Genomic DNA, 20,492 nt, shown 5'->3' with positions numbered 1-20,492 from the left:
TTTGGGACTGAGTTTGTGTCTTGGATGCTCTTTCAGCCATTTTCTCTTCCTCATTTCAGTCTTTGTTTTTCTGTCTGTCTTTCTCATCTTTCTCGCTCATTGGAATGCTAGCCTTGAGCTTCTGGGGCTCTCCTGAGTATTGGCTGTATTCCTGTCTGCCTCTGTGTCAGTCCCCCCTGCCCTAAATCGTGCCTCTGATTCCTGACGACCTGTGGAAGTATAAATATCTGGAAGATATTTCCAGATTTCCTCTCTGAGTGTTTTGATGGGCCTCAGCTGTGGGTTGCCGCACTGTAGCGCGTAGCCTTCACAACCGCTCATAGCCAGTGACCGCACACAGAGAGTGGAGCGTTTGGATTTGAATAGTGCAGCAGTCCATGCATCTCCATCTGTTCTCTGCCATCTAAGATCTGAGTTCTCTCTTTCTCTGGTTGTCTAGATCGGTCACTCTCTTATCTCTCACTTCCGGTAATAGAATCAGACGCTGGTTGTAAGTGCTGTGGAGACCAGGCTGTCACTCCTGTCAGCAAAAGGGAAAACTAACTATAATGAACTAGGTTACAAAATAGGAGAGCAACATGCAAATCTAATTTGTCAGCCCTTAATCCTGTCAACATGCAAATCCTCAGAAACAGGGATGTGTTTATTAGCTTTAATATATTAAGAAATATATTAAGAATTCAATTCACAATCCCAAATAAGGGGGTGCTGTGGTGCAAGTGGCAGTATCCATGCTTTTGATACAACATTTGGGTCCAACTGCAAACAGAAATCCTGGTAAAAATGGGTCCAGCGATCAGTCCCGATCACAACCCATCTCTCTCTCCCATTGGGTTATTTCCCGATCCCAACCCATCTCTCTCTCCCATTGGGTTATTTCCCGATCCCAACCCATCTCTCTCTCCCATTGGGTCGTTTCCCGATCCCAACCCATCTCTCTCTCCCACTGGCTCCCTGTCACTCTTGGCTGTCCTATCTGATTAAAGGCAACAAGCCTGATACACTATATACTTAATAAAAAAGAAAGCACATTAGAAACAAAGCACCTCCAAATGCCACGAGCGCAGCGTGATGGCCCTTAGTGGGTCAGGGGGCAGATGGATAAGTGGGGCTAGCTCCGGTCAGCAGCCGTCCAGCCCCCCCCCTCCGGCGCTGCGTCGGACAGTAAGTCTCTCGACAGCTTGGCTAACTCTTCTCCGCTAAATCTTCCCGGCCTCGCACAACATGAGCGCAGTTGACGCTGAGGAGTGAGGAGTGTGTTTGCCCACACCATGCCTCGCTGACCGCTCACTGGAGCTCCACGCCACGCCTCGCTGACCGCTCACTGGAGCTCCACGCTCACTTCACACACTCGAAATCACACCAAAAGTATTTATCGAGCAAGAGACTCGTCTGAAGGCTGGGGTTCCCTTTTTATGATTTTGACCACTCCTGGAAGATGGCTTTGGCACAGATGAATGCCCTTTTTATGATTTTGACCACTCCTGGAAGATGGCATTGGCACAGATGAATAGCACATTGGCAACCTAAACATACTGTATGACATGTTGACATGTTATTAATTCAATCCTATATTACTCAGGCTGGTAAAGATAAATGGCACTCAATTAAACAAAGCCCTCAATGAGCCCAGTCTCTGTACAGCCGCTGACTGTGGCACTGACTAGCCACACACACACACACACACACACACACACACAGACACACACACACACCGCCCATGATACTAGAAAAGGACAGGCACTCCGGGGGCACTGCATCTGGAGGCTAAATGGGTCAGATCCCCTCTCTCAGCCTCCCTGAAAGCAGCCGCTTGTGTGCTTGGAAAATGGACTCGGGATCCCCGATGACTTCATCCCACAGCCATGCTGGGCCAGACAAAGAGATGTTCAGCTCCAATGATAACAAGCGTGCCAGTCTCCCAACACACACACCCCAACCCCACCCCCACACACCCCAACCCAACACACCCCAACCCCACACACACACACACACCCCAACCCCACACACACACACCCCAACCCCACACACACACACACCCCAACCCAACCTCACACACCCCAACCCAACATCACCCAACCTCACACACCCCAACCCAACATCACACAACCTCACACACCCCAACCCAACATCACACAACCTCACACACCCCAACCCAACCTCACACACCCTCCCCCAACCCCACACACACGCTCCCCCAACCCCACACACCCACACCCCAACCCCACACACACCCCCCCCCAACCCCAACACACACCCCAACCCCACATACACCCCAACACCAACACACACACCCCAACCCAACACACACACACACTCCAACGGCAAGCCATTAGTCTCCTTGAGCAAATTAACTGTGTGCGTGCGTGCGCGAGTCGCACAAATAGAGAGGGGTCCGGGGGAGAGAAAGTTTCTTTTTGGAGATTCAAAGCCGAATGAAATATACCTCATTTAGCGTCTCTGCTTTTAATATACACATGAATATAGAAGTTCTAGAATATAGAAGTTCTACATTGAAATGTTATTGAATGTCAACAACAAAAGTTACCTTTTATGACCGTTCACACCAAGAACGATAACGATAAGGATAACTATAACCATAACGATGAAAGCGTTCACACTGAACAACGATAAACAAAGTCTTTTCTTTGTGTTAATGAATGTGACGGCTAAAATTTGATGGGTTCTTATTGGCTATTAGCTTTTTATCGTTCTTAAAATCGCTCTGAAAGTGATCCCCAACGATATCGTTCATGTCGTTATCGTTATAGTTTATGTGTGAACGTCGTCATTCATATTAACGAGAACGAGATTTGTTTATTGTTATCGTTCTTGGTGTGAATGACTCTTAAGACCTGTGTGTATGATAACACTATGTAAACAGACCCCCTTGTCTTGTCCATCAGGGGGAAGTTCGCGTGGTCAGGAAGTGTGTGGAGAAGAGCTCGGGCCGAGAGTACGCCGCCAAGTTCATGAGGAAGAGGCGAAAGGGGCAGGACTGCCGCTCCGAGATCATTCACGAGGTCGCCGTGCTGGAGCTCGCCACTGCCAGCCACCGCGTCATCAACCTGCACCAGGTCTACGAGATGGCCAGCGAGATGGTGCTCGTGCTCGAATTGTGAGTCATGCACACACTACGCGCACACACACACACACACACACACACACACACACACACACACACACACACACCAACCAAATGCACGCGTATGTGCATGTGCACTCAAACACATACACACCAGTCATTAGCATACTAAGGAATGTCCAGCAAAATGTTTCTCGTGCTTGGTTTGTTATTGTACGCACGCACACACACACACACACACACACACACACACACACTCTTTACATGCATACACAGGACACTCCAACACATCTACATATTGGCTGTTTTCCATTGTCCTCCACACATAACAATACCAAAACGGAGTGAGCAGGGTGGTCACTTGTTGAGGTGGCCATGATTTGTGCTGGACCCAAATCCCAAGTGGGTGAAAGTTCACGTTGGGCGTCACGCATGGCGAGCTCTCCTTCTACACTGGGCCTCGGACTCGGACTTGGGCAGCACACTGACCCACATGGAGCCGTGATTGGAGGGCAGGACCGTGACCAGTTGTTAAAATATGGAGGCAGGAATTCCTACCCCCATTGTGCTTCTACTCGGCTGGAGTGGGGGTATTAAGGGTATGGGGGGTATGTGAGAAAAAAAATATGAACCCTTAACCACACAAATGTAAAAAGGTTGGAGGAAGACATAAATATATGAGATGTGAAAAAAGTGACCGGTAAACTATGAGGGATGGGGGACTGGGGGGTGAGGGGGAATCTGGAGCAGGAGAGAAGGAGAGAGAGAGCAGAGAAATGGAAGAGAGAGAGAGAGGGGGGGATTAGAAGAGAGAGAGAGAGAGAGAGAGAGAGACAGGGTGAGCAGTAATCCGGTTGTGAGGCCTCGAGCGATATCCAGTACGCCCCAGTGAACAAGCGCTATTTCAGCAACGTGCCATTCTGGTCACCACACACACACACACACACACACACACACACACACACTGCCCTGACACTGGGCCACGACTGTGTGACAGTGTGTGTGTTTTGCTAGCACACATGCATTAGCACCAGGGTTATCTAGCAAATCAGAACTAAGGTGTGTGTGTGTGTGTGTGTGGAAGCCATGAGGATGCAGTGTTTTTCTAACTAAGGTCAAACTAAGGTTGCTTCATTTGTCACGGATTTCACTTATGCTTGTAAACCATCACATGGACACTACTCCACCAGCTGTGCCCTCTCTCTCTCTCTCTCTCTCCCTCTCCCTCTCTCTCTCTCTCTCTCTCTCTCTCTCTCTCTCCGCGCCCAGTGAGAGTGTATTGATGTTTCCTTACACTATCTAGTATCTGGCATGGCCACTAGGATCAGTGTCCCACTACTGATGTGTCCTTCACACATTATTCACATACAGTACACAGTATGAGTAGCACTCAGTATGAGTAGCACGCAGTATGAGTAGTGCACAGTATGAGTAGTATGAGTAGTACACAGTATGAGTAGCACTCAGTATGACTAGCACGCAGTATGAGTAGTATGAGTAGCACTCGGTATGAGTAGCACTCGGTATGACTAGCACTCGGTATGAGTAGCACGCAGTATGAGTAGTACGCAGTATGAATAGTACTCAGTATGACTAGTACTCAGTGTGACAGTTACACAGTTATCTCAGTCATTGGTATTTCATTTTTATTTATGTAGTAAAATGATGACTTTGACTCAGCAGCTGGAGTGGCCTGTGCGTGCCATGGGTGCATGTCCACTGGTTTGGTCCCAAGCCCATCGGAGAGTTCCATTGATCCCATACCATTTAAATGCGGCTGAAATCCTCTCATTTGCTGTAAGCTTGCGAGGGAGGTCAAGTGGGGGCATGCCAGGGCAGCCATGGCCATGTTTGGCCGTCCGACTGAGGCGGTCGGCAAGTAAGCAAGCCGGCAGGCTGGCCACAGAGTGGCCTGGGGCCGTATTCACAAAGCCTTTTATCTTACCACTAGGAGTACTCCTAAATCGCGCTAAAAGATTTTAGCTAGGAGTTTTCTCTTAAAAGTTATTCACAAAGCCTGTCAGACCTACTCTTAGTAAGGAAAAATGACAACTCCTAAACTAAGAGTGAGTCTTCGTCGCTATGGATGACGTCATTACTCATGCACGAGCTTGACTGAAGTGACCACCTTGATTGGCTGATGATTGTAACGCGGGAATGATTCCAAATAGAGCTGGTAAGTCCCGCCCATCCGCCAAACCCCCAGTGGACCTCTAGATTGAAAAATCGTCAATGCAAGTGAATGTGAGAAAATAATTATTTTCTGGTCCCGTTTGATTTGTGCCATGAATGTAAACATATGTCGTCTGTGAATTTTTAATATAATTTTTCATGTTACGAGTTTGACAGTATATTATATTATTCTTCGGCTATCAGTTGTGGAAAAGACATAACGAGAAAGACTACATGTCGCCTGTGACGTGAGCTCATCGCTAACATTAGAAGCTGAGATGCTAGTTTTTGTAACGGCAGGAATAAACACACATGGTAACAAAAATATTTGAAACATGTCTAGCTTCACTCAACATATTAACACTATGATACAGTGTGATTGTAAAGTTGTATGGTTCACTGTGTTCAAAGTCGATCTTAATAACCCTCTACATCTCGACCAAATGATGGTTGTTATGGGAAACTAGTGATCTGTCGTCTAGCGGAAAGTTGTAGTCCACAAAGTGCTCTCACACAAAGTTTAACCAAGATCAAACTTCTACCCGCTCAATTGTAGCATTCTTTATTCTTAAAAATTTATATTAAAAATTCACAGACAACCTATGTTCACATTCATGGCAAAATTCAAACGGGACAAGAAAATAATTATTTTCTCACATTCACTTGCATTAACGATTTTTCAATCTGGAGGTCCAGCAAAGGGCGGGACTTACCAGCTCTATACCTCCCTTACGATGATGAGTGACAGGTCTGAGAATGCGTGCGCTACACAAGTAGTGCGAAGGACGGAAGATGATGAATAACTGAATAAAAAGGGCTAGCCTAAATGAATAAACAGTAAGGCAAAACAAATAGCCTAGTAGCCTAATGAAACAGGCCTACGGATTGATGCAGTAGGCTAGCCTATCTTTGCAACATTATTAAATTAATCTGTCACCATATGCGTACGTTTGCAAAGAGGAAAACATTTTAATTTGATTCACAATGAAACGTTACATTTCATTTACATGTTGACAATGAGTAGTTTTGGTTGTTGTTGGTGGCGTTATAGCATCCCTTTTATGCTTACAATGCAAAATTGTTCCCTCGCGATTGGAAGCTCCTGTTGCCGCATACCCATTTCAAAACATCGCAACGTGAAATGCCACAAAAAGCTGTTTGTGAATAGGTCTTAGTGAGTTAGGAGTCCTCTCGACTTCTTTTAAGCTGTCCCAGACTTAGGTGCTACTTTTAGGTCTAAAATGCTTCGTGAATTACTTTTAGTGGAAAAAATTAGGAGTCCTAAAGTTAGGAGTGACACGCCCATTATTTTTAGGAGTTGCTCCTAAATTTGCCACTTAGGAGCTACTTTTAGCCTTAAAATTCTTTGTGAATACGGCCCCTGGTCCCTAGCAAGTGACCAGTGAGAGGGCATTTAAAATCTGCCGAGGCACAGAGCTTAGCAACCGCACTGAGGCTTCTGTTTATGGAGCGACGCAAGGGCACGTGAGGGAGAAGGGAGAGAGATGAGGGAGCAAGGAAAGAGAGGGGGGTTACAAGTAGTTACAAGTGAGTTGAGTGTTGGTTTGAGTAGGGCTGGGCAATAAAACGATAGTGATATGTATCGCAATAGACATGTAATCGATATCAATAAAAATGTGTTCGATAGAACATTCGATAATTAAAAGCAACACACACCTCCCGCCTTACGTTAAATAGGCTAAATATATCTTGCATTGTAGCTAGTATGTGCAACTCTACCAGAGTAGACGATGGAAGTAGGCCTACCTCAACACAGACTCTCAATGAGTCCTTGCCCCGTGCTCTCTCTAGGTGCATCCCTCCTCAGCATGCGCATGTAATCCAAACATTCACAATCGTGCAAGACGACTGAATTGCTATTAAATCCGTTTAGCATCATTAGCACACTGCACAAATTTGTTCAAAACTGTTGCATTGAAATTGACTGCTAAATTCTAATCAACTCAATTCCGATGCAAATGGAAAGTATTTTCCAAGACTCAAACGGGCCTGTCCCAAGGAGAAAAAGTATTCATATGAAACTTAAACACCCGTGGGGAAACTGAACAGTCTAACCAGTAGACTTACTATGATAAACTAGCAAATTACTTTGTTTACAATATTTCCAGGCTTCAACCAGTGCTGCTCATTCAGACTTATGTGCACAATTATTTATTTAAGTGTTTTTCATGATTGTGTTGCTATTTCTTTTCCCTGTTTGCTTTGATTGATAACTGAGGTGATTCAAATCAGAGGAAGGTTAAGTTTAAAATAAAAGTGTTTAAATTTAACTTTTTTTCCCTTCAGGTCCTTATCTGAAATAGATAAAATAAAAAAAGTAAAAATCAATAATTATCGATATCGACTTGATATGAAATACTTATATCGTGATACAGTTTTCAGCCATATCGCCCAGCCCAAGCGTTGAGTTGAGCGTTGAGTTGGGCAGATATGGAGTGAACGTGAGCGAAAAGTGTGAAGGACACAACAGAGATAAGAAACAAGATGTGATGTGGGGAAAGACTTTGCAAGAGTGTGAGGAAATCATTGTGTTGGGGCGTGCGTGCGTGTGTGTGTGTAAATCATTGTGTGTGTGTATGTGTGTGTGTGTGTGCGTGTGTGTTGGGGCTTTCTCATGCCTCTCCTCTAAAACCGTGTCCATAGGTTGCTTGTTTCCCTGCCAGTGGTGGTGTTGTTTGGAAGGAGGGAGGGCAGCTTGGGCTCTGAATAGCTCAGTATGTGCTCATTTTCATTTCCTCTCTGCTGCCAATGAATGGCATGTGCTGGGATGGATGGAGCTCAAGTCCTGTACATCCCCCAACCCTGCGTAGTGCCCCCGGCTGCCCACAGGGCGACTGGCGCAGTAGGGATGGGGCCACTGTGCCACACATATTGACCCACTGGATCGAGGTTGGCATGCCACGCCACGCCACAACACACCCACTACAGCACAAAGCCGGGGCGGATTTAGAGACGCTTAGCCCCGCTTTTATACAGATACTTCACACTTCTGGCCAAATGGAAAACACTGTAGGATTGTGTGTGTGTGTGTGTGTGTGTGTTTTGTGTGTGTTTTGTCTGTGTGTGTGTGTGTGTTAGTGCATTAGAAGTGGAACAGCAGAAAGACAGATGGTATTCCGTTTAGGAAATCTAGACGGCTGCTTTCAAACGGCACCAGTGAGGATTGTTCTGGTTCCCTCGGCCTCCCTCCTATATATAGCCCTTGGCACCAGTGTTTCATTGGTCTGCCCGCTCCAGGCGCTCCTGATCGCTTGCTGGGGGACTTGCGTGCCGGGCACAGGTGGCAGGAGCAGTCGTGGCATGTCCCCTTCGCCAGCTCATAAAGCCACGACGACCACAGCCAGAGTGGGCACCACATGGCCTCACGCAAATGTGGGCTGTGTCCGGTTTCCCAAGCAGAACCGGACCCATGGGGTCACCAGCCATCACACACTGGACCAGCCCAGGCTATGAAGGAGCCGGCGTGTGTGTGTTCTGTGTGTCTGCTCCAGCCCCACCATGAGGAGTCCCTGCCAGGGTCTCTTTAGTGAAGCGCTTGAAACGCTGCTGCTGGTTGTGTTGTGTGTTTCAGTGTCCAGTGGTGTCATTCTAAACATGCTCCTGTTCCATAAGCGTTTTTATTTTCAAATGTTACATTAGAGTTTTGCAGCAAGTAACACTGACTCACCTCTGGTTTCAGCTGTTCTCAGACTGCTCTAGTGGTACTGGACGCTGTGGTCCCTGTCCCAGAGGAGAGAGGCTGTCCGTGGAGCGAAGCGCCCCAGAACATGGGCGTAAGCTCAGCCTTCGGCCCATGTGGCACCAGATCCACGGGCATTAGGTTTCTATGGCGGCGGCTCGGACGACCTGCTGGTTTTCCAGTAAAGCGGCTTCTGGCCAGGCCTGCTGTGATGGGGTCGGGAGGGGTTATTGGAGAGATAATTGATTGCGCCTCTGCAGATTAGCATGCTAAGCTCAAGGCCAAGGGCAGTGTGTGTGTGTGTGTGTGTGTGTGTGTGTGTGTGTGTTCTGCTCATTTAGCTGAAACGCCCAGTGATTCCCCTAGAAATGAATCTCTGCAAAGTTGGAGTTGCGATTAAATACGGCCAATCACAGGTGTTCTGGACTTGGCTATGTTTTTATTTAAATTCAGTCTTTGTTGGTGGCGAACACCTCACTGCACTCTGATCGGTTTGAGACCAAAACCCATATTGCAACCAACCAGACAAAACATCGACCAAAAAATGATGACCCGTCGAAGTCAAAAGCTTTTCCAGACAGCAGGGGAGATGTGCTTGGATTTGGGCCGACTGGGTCTCTCTCTCCCTCCCTCTCTCTCCCTCCCTCTCTCTCTCTCTCCCTCCCTCTCTCTCTCTCTCTCTTTCTGTCTCTCTCTCGCTCTCTCTCACTCCCCCCCCTCCCTCTCTCTTTCTCTTTCTCGCTTGCGGATTTGGCATCCAGAATTGCCCCAGTGAGATTACATTGTGTTTGTTGCGTGTATTAGTATTTAATCTTCCTTGAAAATATCCCTTAATTGCCGCACAGCTTCCCCACAGTCTTAAATCCCCCTCAGCCTGGACCAACCGGCTGGCCTGGCAAATCCCAGCTCTCTCCTCTCCTCCTCCTCTCCTCTCCTCTCTCCTCCTCTCCTCCTCTCCTCCCCTCTCCTCTCCTCCCCTCTCTTCCTCTCCTCCCCTCTCTTCCTCTCCTCTCCTTTCCTCCTCTCCTCTCCTCTCCTCCTCTCCTCTCCTCTCTTCTCCTCCTCTCCTCTCCTCTCCTCTCCTCTCCTCCTCTCCTCTCCTCCAGAGACGCAGGCCAGGAGGTGCAGAGAGAGAGAGGGAGAATGCAATTTAATAAAGGAAAGCACACACACACACACACACTCTCACACACACACACACACACTCTCACACACACACACACACACTGGCTCTGGTGGTGCTATTCACAACTGATAATGGAACCATTTTATCTTTCTTTTTTTAAACTTTTTTTTCCCTCCTGTATCGAGGGGAAGTAGAGCGGAATGCATGGTGTCATTATGAGGAGCTAGCACATGAGAGAGGGGGAGAGGGGGAGAGGGGGAGAGAGGGAGAGAAAGAGACAGAGAGAGAAAGAAAGAGAGAGAGGGAAAGAGACGGAGAGAGAAAAAGAGAGCGCAGCTGTAAAGGATGGGTCATTCCCCCCCCCCCTTTTTTTTTTGTCTCTTGGGTCTTTCCCCTGTCTGTGGGGTGCTGTAGTCTGATGGATATTTTGGGGGCACTAGGGCACAGTTGGGGGTATATGTGGGAGTTGTGGATGAGCGCTATTCACATGTTTTGGGGTCCAGCTGGGCTGGGCTGGGCTGGGCTGGACCGGGCTGGGCTGGGCTGGGCTGTGGAGTCCGGCCTCCCCCTGCACTAGGTGACCCTAGGGGAGTTCATTATGTCAGTGTGCTCAGACGCTGCATGTGAGCGGGGGGGGGGGCAGCACTATAGCGCCGTAATCTCCAGAGAGGCCCGCGGGGCAGCGGGTGGGGGTCCTGTGCAATGGGATTGCCCCTCTCTGCAGAGACTAACTGCGTATGGGACAATGACTAGGGCCATGCTTTCAGCTTAGTGGGGCTGAGCAGACTAATGAACATACAGGCCTATAGTGCATCATGTCTATATCTCATATTATATATATTATAGGCCTATAGTGCATCATGTCTATATCTCATATTATATATATTATAGGCCTATAGTGCATCATGTCTATATTGAGCAGACTAATGAACATACAGGCCTATAGTGCATCATGTCTATATTGAGCAGACTAATGAACATACAGGCCTATAGTGCATCATGTCTATATCTCATATTGGAACCATTTGTTTTGCACTTTAGAGGTTTTTATTTTATTTTTTTTACTTTTTTATGGCAACCTACAGAGGAATTTGAGTAGGGATTTTGTTCATTGGTTGAAATCTGTTCATTTAGACATGTTATGGCAAAGTCAGAATTAAGAAAAAGGCAACAAGTATAAAGTAAGTGTAAGGAGGCTCATTGAGTTATGGTGCTGTCCAGTTTTTCGGTTACCGTGGGGATAGTGGAAACAGAATTGGGTCAGTGCAGTTGAAAGCAGTTAACCAGCAGCACTAGAAAGAACAAGTTCCCATTGTGATGGCTTTGAAATGAAACAGTGTGTGCAGTTGTCACGTTACAGTTTCATGTACAAATCCTGTGCTGCTGCAAAAGTGTGTGTGTGTGTGTGTGTGTGTGTGTGAGGTGCATGAGGTGCATACATAGTGTGTGTGTATATGTGTGTGTATGCGTGAGTGCATGCATTGTGTGTGTGTGTATGCGCACATGTGTGAGTGAGTGCATACATGACGTGCGTGTGTTTGTGGTGTGTGTGTGGTGTGTGTGTGTGTGTGTGTGTGTGTGAGTAAGTGCATACATGACGTGCGTGTGTGTGAGTGCATACAGTACATTGTGTGTGTGTGTGTGTGTGTGAGTGAGTGAGGGGGTGGAATGGGGTCATTACTGTCAGCTTGGACAGAATTGCGCTCTCCATGTGCTGGAGGATCAAACGAGGGGGATCAATGCTCTCCCTTCCCCGGCCCATTGCTCTCCCATCCCCTGCCCATTGATTAATGACCCGCCCGGCACACTCGGCCTCACTGTAGCGGCCTCTGGAATCGCACGGCCGTTTTTACAGCTCATTCCATTGTTACCCAGCGGCCACGTTGGAAGAATGGAAGGAGCGCTTTATTGAGCTGCTTTTAGTTTAATGGACAACACGAGCGCTCCAGCATGTCCACGGCTGTGTGAGCGTAGCCTTTTAACACCAGCAGGGCCCACACGACGTGTGTGTGTGTGTGTGTGTGTGTGTGTGTGTGTGTGTGTGTGTGTGTAGCGTAGCCTTTTAACACCAGCAGGGCCCACACGACGTGTGTGTGTGTGTGTGTGTGTGTGTGTGTGTGTGTGTGTGGCGTAGCCTTTTAACACCAGCAGGGCCCACACTGTGTGTGTGTGTGTGTGTGTGTGTGTGTGTGTGTGTGTGTGTGTGTAGCGTAGCCTTTTAACACCAGCAGGGCCCACACGACGTGTGTGTGTGTAGCGTAGCCTTTTAACACCAGCAGGGCCCACACGACATGCGTGTGTGTGTGTGTGTGTGTGTAGCGTAGCCTTTTAACACCAGCAGGGCCCACACTGTGTGTGTGTGTAGTGTAGCCTTTTAACACCAGCAGGGCCCACACGACGTGTGTGTGTGTGTGTAGCGTAGCCTTTTAACACCAGCAGGGCCCAAACGATGTGTGTGTGTGTGTGTGTGTGTGTGTGTAGCATAGCCTTTTAACACCAGCAGGGCCCACACAACGTGTGTAGCGTAGGGGTGGGCGATAAATATATCATCTGCGATAATATCGTGATTGCTGTTTTAACGATGTGCAAATTGACATTATCGAGTATTTAAATTACTTAGGGGGGAAAACACCCGAAATCACGCATTGAACCCCCATACATTCACTAAGCCAGGAGGTGAATGCGTGAGAAGCCCCTGGCTGCAGCAGAGCAAGTCACGTGGTAGTGCTAGTGGTCCACGTTGTCACACGCGGTCGCACGCAGCCTAATGTTTATTTCGTGCAGCTACTTCGTTCAAGTGGCATTGATGCGTTAAAGTAACGGTATTATATGTAGTGTTGCACGGTGTATCGATACTTAAAAGGTATCACGATGCCTTAACGCAAAAAACGATACGATTTCCGACGTTTTTAAAATCGATACTTTATTAAAATTAACGTTCTGTGTCTCGTGAACTGCTGCTCTCACTGCTCCTTGCGCATCTAGGCAAGTACGTGTCAAGCAGGCAGCTCTGAGTGAGTGAGTGCGCAGCCAACGTCAACATATAGTAGTTCTTTGCCGACCGCCCTCGGCCTTGTGGATAAAACAAAAGGTGAAGTGAAATCTGCTACTATTTCGGATACATCGCGAATAGTGAAGGCAAGCCATCAGGTACACAGAGGCCCGTTTGTGAAATATGTTTCAAAGTCATTTTAAAAGCAGTAGGCTACGCATGGAACTTGGCTAAACACCTGCAGACATATCCCAACATTTTTGTTCAAAGAGCGGCAGGTTAACTTAATATGCTATAGAAAACCGACTACATGGTTAGTGCCAGTTCTTCTCTTCTGTTTTAGTCTAGCCTAAGTGAAACGAGTATGGTTCTCTGGGATTAAGCGAACCTTCCTTCATCAATGAATTTTGTGAGACATAACGAGCTGTAATCATTTTGACGAGACATAACGAGCTGTAATCATATAGGTGCTAACGTGATGAAAACGCAATGTTCACGCCAGAATAACATTACCATAACTTGTAAACAATCTATTTCATGTTCGGTCAGTACTACTGGTAATATTTGTCATGGCATGTAGACTGCAATTTGTTCAATAAGTATTGCCCAGATGTAGGATAGACTACCCGAAATGCGCTAATTAAAGCCCACAGCATATACCACCAAAGCGTGTTGAGTCCTAATAATAATAGCGGGTTATTGTTACGTTGTAGCAAATCATTATCAAAGAAATAGACGTAGGCTAATGTAGGAATGCACACAGACATATTGCAACAGGTAATGGTGTAGGCCTATCTGACGAAGAGCTGAGTGGTTGGAATGTCGTACTTGTACACTGGGCGCAAAGAAGACTATCCTCACATTTTTCCCTTTGCAACTGTCAAAGAAATCCCATGAACACGGGAAGGCCTAGGGAAGCCTATACTGTACATCAGATGGCCTAAAGATTAGGCACCTCTGCATAGCATTCAGTGATTTGCATGCAGTAATTTCAACAATGACCTTGATCTAGCCTAGTTTGGCTATTTAAAGCTACTTTATTTGCAAAACACAACACAATGTAAATTAACTATAACAAAAAATAAAGGACTTAATCACACAAAGTAGGCCTACTATTTTACTGACTATAAAAATAATAATTATGTACAAAGTTTAGAACCCAGAATTGACCTGCACACTACAAAAGTGCACCGAATTCAACACAAATGACTCAATACACTTGGAGGAGGTATGAGTCCTTTCTTTTCCAGATATCTTAGGATTTCGTTAGCATGTCTATGGGATTTCTCATATACATTAGCCATAAGCTAATGCAATAGTTTCTTTTCTGTGAGGTCTGCTTAGTTTTACAGTGAAACCAGAGAATGTCTAATAAGGACATAGACTGGCTCTGGTGAAACCTAAGTAAAGGTTTGAAAGGAACTTCAGCTTCAGACTTTCTCTTGGGAAACTGTCAGGCCTATCTATCCTCTATAATGTAGCTGGCTAGACCATGTCATTGCCACACATACAATGGGGGCAGAAATGTGTCATAGTGAGAGTGTGTGTGTGTGTGTGTAGCGTAGCCTTTTAACACCAGCAGGGCCCACACGACGTGTGTGTGTGTGTGTGTGTGTTCACAGCCCAGTAAACGTTCTCGTTTCCAGTCATGTCATAAAGAGCTGGCACGCTGCGGATTAATCGACTGTTGAGTGACAACTCACATGTCACGTTTCCGTCTACATGTGTGTGTTTAGAGCCATGTAAACGTTCTCTCTGCCTCACTCACTCTATCCCTCTTGTCTCTCGCCCATTCACACACACACACACACACACACATTCAGACACACCCTGAAACACACGCCAGCTTTTCACAGTTTCACACTGCAATCATTTAAGTAACAGTGTGTGTGTGTGTGTGTGTGTGTGTGTGTGTGTTAAAAAAAGCTGAACAAAGCGCAGCTAAACAAAAGTCCTGGCTCCAGCCACCCCACCCCACCCGCGCCACCCTCTGAGGTGCAGAGGGAGTTCCCCTGCCGGCCGAAACTCCAGCCGCCACACACACACACACACAGCACGCACACACACACACACACACACACACACACACACACACACAGTTTCCGCTAGAAAAAAATGGTGCCGGTCAAAGTGACCGGCAGAGGTTTCGTTTTCCGGACATTTTGATGATATGCCGGTCAAATATCCTATTATGCCTTCTTAATTAGTCAAATTGAGGAAAACTGGAGACAGGCTATGTAGCTTAAAGAATGACATAATCAGGCTGTATATAATGCAACATGTTCATTAGCCTAACTTAAACATGCCTAACAAGATCTAGCCAGTATCTTTTCATGGACAGCAAGAGTCCGCTTCGTTCGTTGTTTTAAAAAGGCTACGTTGTTTGTTGCTGCTACCCACGTTATCTCCAGTGGTTCCACTGTTTAACTTGCACAGATGCGCACGCACAAGAATGAGCGCTCACACCACTACCCCCTAATGCTATGCCTTTTTATTTGATGACAATAAATTAAGAAATGTTTCCTATTCTGGGAAATGTTATGTTCAGTGTCTTGGAGCGGCCGCACCCCCTGCAACTCCACTTCCAATGTCACTGATTCCGACAGATACGCCCGACACTTCTGCTTTTTATCTGGTGGTGGTGGAGTTGACCGGACATCTGAGGCTTCAGACGTTACCAATTTATCATCATCGCGTCTGGCCTCTGAAAAAACTTTTAAGGCTAGTCTGCTTGGGCCTGGCAGTGTTTGAACCGCCTCACTCATTTGTTCGTTGTTTAACATGGACGTTTTAAGCGTGCGCTTCCTATTTGAAATGCAGCATAGGCTATGCACACACACAGCACACACACACACAGCACACACAGCACACACAGCACACACACATACACACAGCACACAGCACACAACACACACCACACACATACAGCACACACACACACACAGCACACACACACAGCACACAGGTGACATCTGAGAGCAAGCACAGTCAGCCACGCCCAGGAGTCTGCTGGGGGTCATCATGCAGGGGAGTTTCGGCTCTTATGGGAAACACAGCTCTGGAGACGTGTGTGTGCGTGTGACAGTGTGTGTGTGTGTGTGTGTGTGTGTGTGTGTGTGTGTGTGTGCGCGCCTATCTCCCATCCAGCCGCTGCCAGCTGGACTCTCCTCGTCCACCTCCACACACACACACACACACACACAGAGCGGTGATCTGGGCCAGCGGAAATGCTGCGCTTGCACTTTTTGTGTGTGTGGGGAGGGGGTTGTTTGAGTGCATAGTCTGGACAGATGTGGGATTGTTTTTACATGTCCGTGTTTTAGTGCAGATGTGGGACTGGTTTTGTTTTTACATGTCCGTGTTTTAGTGCAGATGTGGGACTGGTTTTGTTTTTACATGCCCGGGTTTTAGTTCAGAGGGGTATTCCAGAAAGGAGGTTTAACAAACACTGAGATAAAACTTAACCTCTGGGTTGTCTGAACCTGTGGCGACTAAACCCGAGCTGTCGGTTCCAAAACACCGGTTACCAGTTAGTTCAATCAACCCTGTGTTAGATAACCTAGAGTTGTGCGCGTTCACGGCGAACTTATAAAGACATCATCTATTGAGAGTCGAAACCATGAGCGAAACCGGCGAAACGAAGAGCACCGTATTTTTCAGAGGCGGAGTAGTCGAGGCTTACGAGGAGGAGAGAACTGTAATAACCAAAAAGAGCGATACTTAAGTGTCTGCGTCCGAGACCCTGCTTGGCAGAGAATAGCCTAACTGACCACTGAAATGCGTATTTAATGTCAAAAACACAATTAAATAATTCAGTGGACATCACGTAGGCTATTGTATTGACTGCTTTAAATGATGCTTTCTTAAACTAGCCTAACTTGTAACAGATTGAGTGGGCCATAGAATTCTTTGAGAATCCCAAATGTAATTTTCTATTTTAACGCGGGTTCTGCAGCTGTCGGCCAAGTTAAACTTTTGCGCCTCCATTATCGGAAGGGTGAAGAATGTCGGAAGGCATGGGTAGCCTATTGGACACATTTCAGTGCACATTTGGAAAGTTTAATAGGCTAAGTGATGCTGACCTGCCAGTTGGTGAAATGACACTCTAATGATCCTCGTGGGTTTGTGTCCAGGAAAAAGAATGAAGTTGCGCAGGAACTGCTTTAGCGCAAGTCAAACTTTACGCACCGACCGACAGCTTGCCGATATGCTCTGCGTCTCCAATACTAACGTTACAAAAACTCCCAGTCGGAGAGCGATAATCGATGCATATAATTTAAGTATTTGGAGAGAGGCAAAAACTATTTTATCCCAAATGGCATTCTTAACCAAACTAGTGACAACACGCATACCTGGCTGAGCTGTTATGTAGTCTATATTTAAACTTATTTATTCATTTTCTATGTTTTCCCTTTTTTGTAGCCTACTGCACTGTAATTATATCTTCAGTGTGTCTGAGATGTTTTTTTGTCCATCCGATGTCTGGTGAGCCAAAGGCAAATGTCCTATGGTGTTGGCTAGCTAAGATTTATTTTATTCTATTCTAATCCATTCGTAGCCTAATGTAAGGATGGAGTCGAGAATGCTTTTCAAGTAGCCTAGCCAAATTTAGGATTCAGCGGAAAAACTATAGCGCTCTTGAAAAACTCGTTTGGAAAAGAAAGGATGGGCCATCATGTGGTGATGTGGTCTTATCGCCCTCTCACGGCTAATTCCACGGATAAATATTACATGATTTTGTGCTTCTTTGTCAATCGGACCTTCTTCAAAATCAAACGTCATTGTGTGACAAGTGTAAAAATAGCGGCCTGGTTGAACATGCACTGAAATAACCGAACATAATTGAGCATAACCTGAACAAAACCTACCCCCTACCAGGTTAAGTTCAGAGCCTATGTTACCATAGTTACTTACATAGCCTGATCATATTTGAGCGTTCTGGAACTGAAATCCCAGGTTTACCACTAACTCTGGGTTAACATACCCAGTTAAGCTAGTAAACCTGCTTTCTGGAATACCCCACAGATGTGGGATTGGTTTTGTTTTTACATGCCCGTGTTTTAGTGCAGATGTGCCACTCCCACATGTTTTTGAACAGTCCATGTTCCGGGCCACTGGGCTCAAGGCTCTTCAACTGTAGCTCGTTAAGGGGACTCATCCCAGTCATTTACTAATTGGAGGTTTGGCAAGTTCAGTACAAGCACAAGAACACCCAGGATGCCACCTCCCAAACACCCAGGACGCCAGCTCCCAAACTGTGACACCAGGACGCCACATCCCAAACTGTGGCCTAACAGGGAGATGAAGGATTCGAGGTTTGAAGTCTTTATCGTTCAACTTTGAGAAAATGGAACAGCCAGGGTTCACATCCAACAAACATACACAAAATCAACTTGGGCAATAACACAGCTAGTAAGGCTATGTTCAGACTAGACTAGAGCCCGATCGATAAAGGATTTTGAAGGCCGATACCGATACAAATATTTGTTGATTTAAAAATCTGATATTCCGATATATCGGCCGATATATATGTTTTTTTTTTTTTTTTTTTCAAAAACGCGCAACAAAACATTAACGGATTTCCCTAACATTAGTTATTTGTAGTTATTTATGAGTATTGACTAAAATAATATGATAATGCATTTTAAAAACAAACTTATTTATTTTTAAATAATATTGTCACAGTGGAACAGAGGAACATCGAAATATATTAAAGTTCTGGTAAGTAACATGTATAAAAATAGAAACTTAAGATATGAAACTTAGTCTTTTGAACAAAAACACAATAACAACAACAACCAAATCAAAGTTACCAGTATTAAAAGACTTGGTAAGCTTCATAAATATAACTTTGAAATAAGACTTAATAATTACAAAAAAATAATGATGACATTATTACTATCATCATCATTTGTATTATCATTAAACAAGATAAAGGTCACTCCTAAATGTTTGAGTGTGCGTGCGTAATAATTAGTCCCTATTGCCTTATAAGCTACCTTATAATTACAATGTCAGCTTGCTTATCCCTTTACCTGCACTTTTAAAATTATTTCCATCAAGCTACATCAAACCATTTTCAATCAATTTCTTGAATTTCCCCTGGGGATCAATAAAGATCAATAAAGTATCTATCGATCTATCGATCGATCGTTGCTGCCTGCCTTCTAAAACCTACTATTTACTGATCTAAATCCATTATGTAACTCGTTAATGCTGCGGCTGAACGACAGTCTGAAACTGAGGGGCCGTGCACACGACGCCGGTTTTTGTGAAACCGGTGAGGTTTTGTTAACGGTTATGCCTTGCATGTACACGACGCCGGCAGTTTAGGAGACTGAAACCGATAGCTTTTGAAACCGGCTTCCGAAGTGGGAACTTTTGACACCGCCGGCTAACTTTCGCCTGTAGGTGCGAAGCCGGCAACTTTATGACGACATAGCCCCACCTCTCAACTCGACCTGACATGTTGCTTGTCGAAACAAACCAAACCTTTTATTTATCATATTAAAATGCTTTTCTTTCCCCTGTCATGATTTATGTGCACAATGTAGCCTATCAGCCTTTAGTGGCTTAACTTAGTTAAACATTAGCTTACTGCATGTTAGTGTTTTCTCCAGTGGTGCTCAGACCTAATGCAATGCGTAGGCTAAGCATTTGAAATTTCACATAGCAGTCACATACCTTGAAAATTAACTTTATTAGTTTAACAGTTGAATTGAAAACTGAATTGTCTGTAGTCTCCTTATTTCATGCGACTGCTTAACCAGAGCACTTATTAACGTTAGACATTCTCTGGCTTAACAAACTGTTTCAACAATGTTTTTCTTCGCAGCGATTCACGCCAAAATGATCGTGAATCTTCTGCACAGCGGCGCCATCGACTGGTCTGGCATATGCACTACAGCACATTTAGCCGGTTACACCTCTGTGTGTACACGCAAGGTTTTTTCTTGCCGGATTCGTTAAAGGTGTGAAAGCGGTAAGAGAAAATCCACCCGGCGGTGTCGTGTAAACGGCCTCTAAAACGCACACTTGGCGTCATTGGATTTCACACACGTGTAAAAAAAAAAGCTAACTTTTATGCACAAGCTACGTTGTGCACAAGCTACGTTTGATACTTTTTCTCTGTCTAAATGTTCACTCCTTGCACGTCTAACTTACATTTTACAATGCAGGGACTGTAACTACAGATATACTAGTTATAAATACAGTAATCATTACTTTATTTAGGCAGAATAAGTTTGTTGTGGTTTCCAAGCTCATTAATGTTAACGTTAGCGGTCTTCCACTGATATTCATGGCATTAGCTAGCTTTGTGGTTAGCTAGTCTATGATGAGCCCTAATTTAGCAATGGATAACGTCATACTGCAAATGGTAAAACATACGCTTTCAAAATAACAGGCCGGGGAGAGA

At 45.6% G+C, this 20,492-nt stretch overlaps 1 protein-coding gene across 1 annotated transcript in view; it reads left to right on the top strand.

Moving 5' to 3' along the window:
* stk17a (serine/threonine kinase 17a) overlaps positions 1-20,492 on the top strand; it is a 40,772-nt gene that overhangs the window by 11,427 nt on the left and 8,853 nt on the right. Inside the window, exon 2 of the mRNA XM_048266022.1 lies at positions 2,907-3,118. Coding sequence (XP_048121979.1) covers positions 2,973-3,118 — 146 coding nt within the window. The 5' untranslated portion in view covers positions 2,907-2,972. The remainder of the gene's footprint in view (positions 1-2,906; positions 3,119-20,492) is intronic.

The sequence above is a fragment of the Alosa alosa genome, chromosome 16 (assembly GCF_017589495.1).
Source record: "Alosa alosa isolate M-15738 ecotype Scorff River chromosome 16, AALO_Geno_1.1, whole genome shotgun sequence".
In the NCBI taxonomy this organism is placed as follows: Eukaryota; Metazoa; Chordata; class Actinopteri; order Clupeiformes; family Clupeidae; genus Alosa; species Alosa alosa.
The sequence above is the reverse complement of the archived record's forward strand: the minus strand, read 5'-3'. Positions and strand labels throughout refer to the sequence as shown.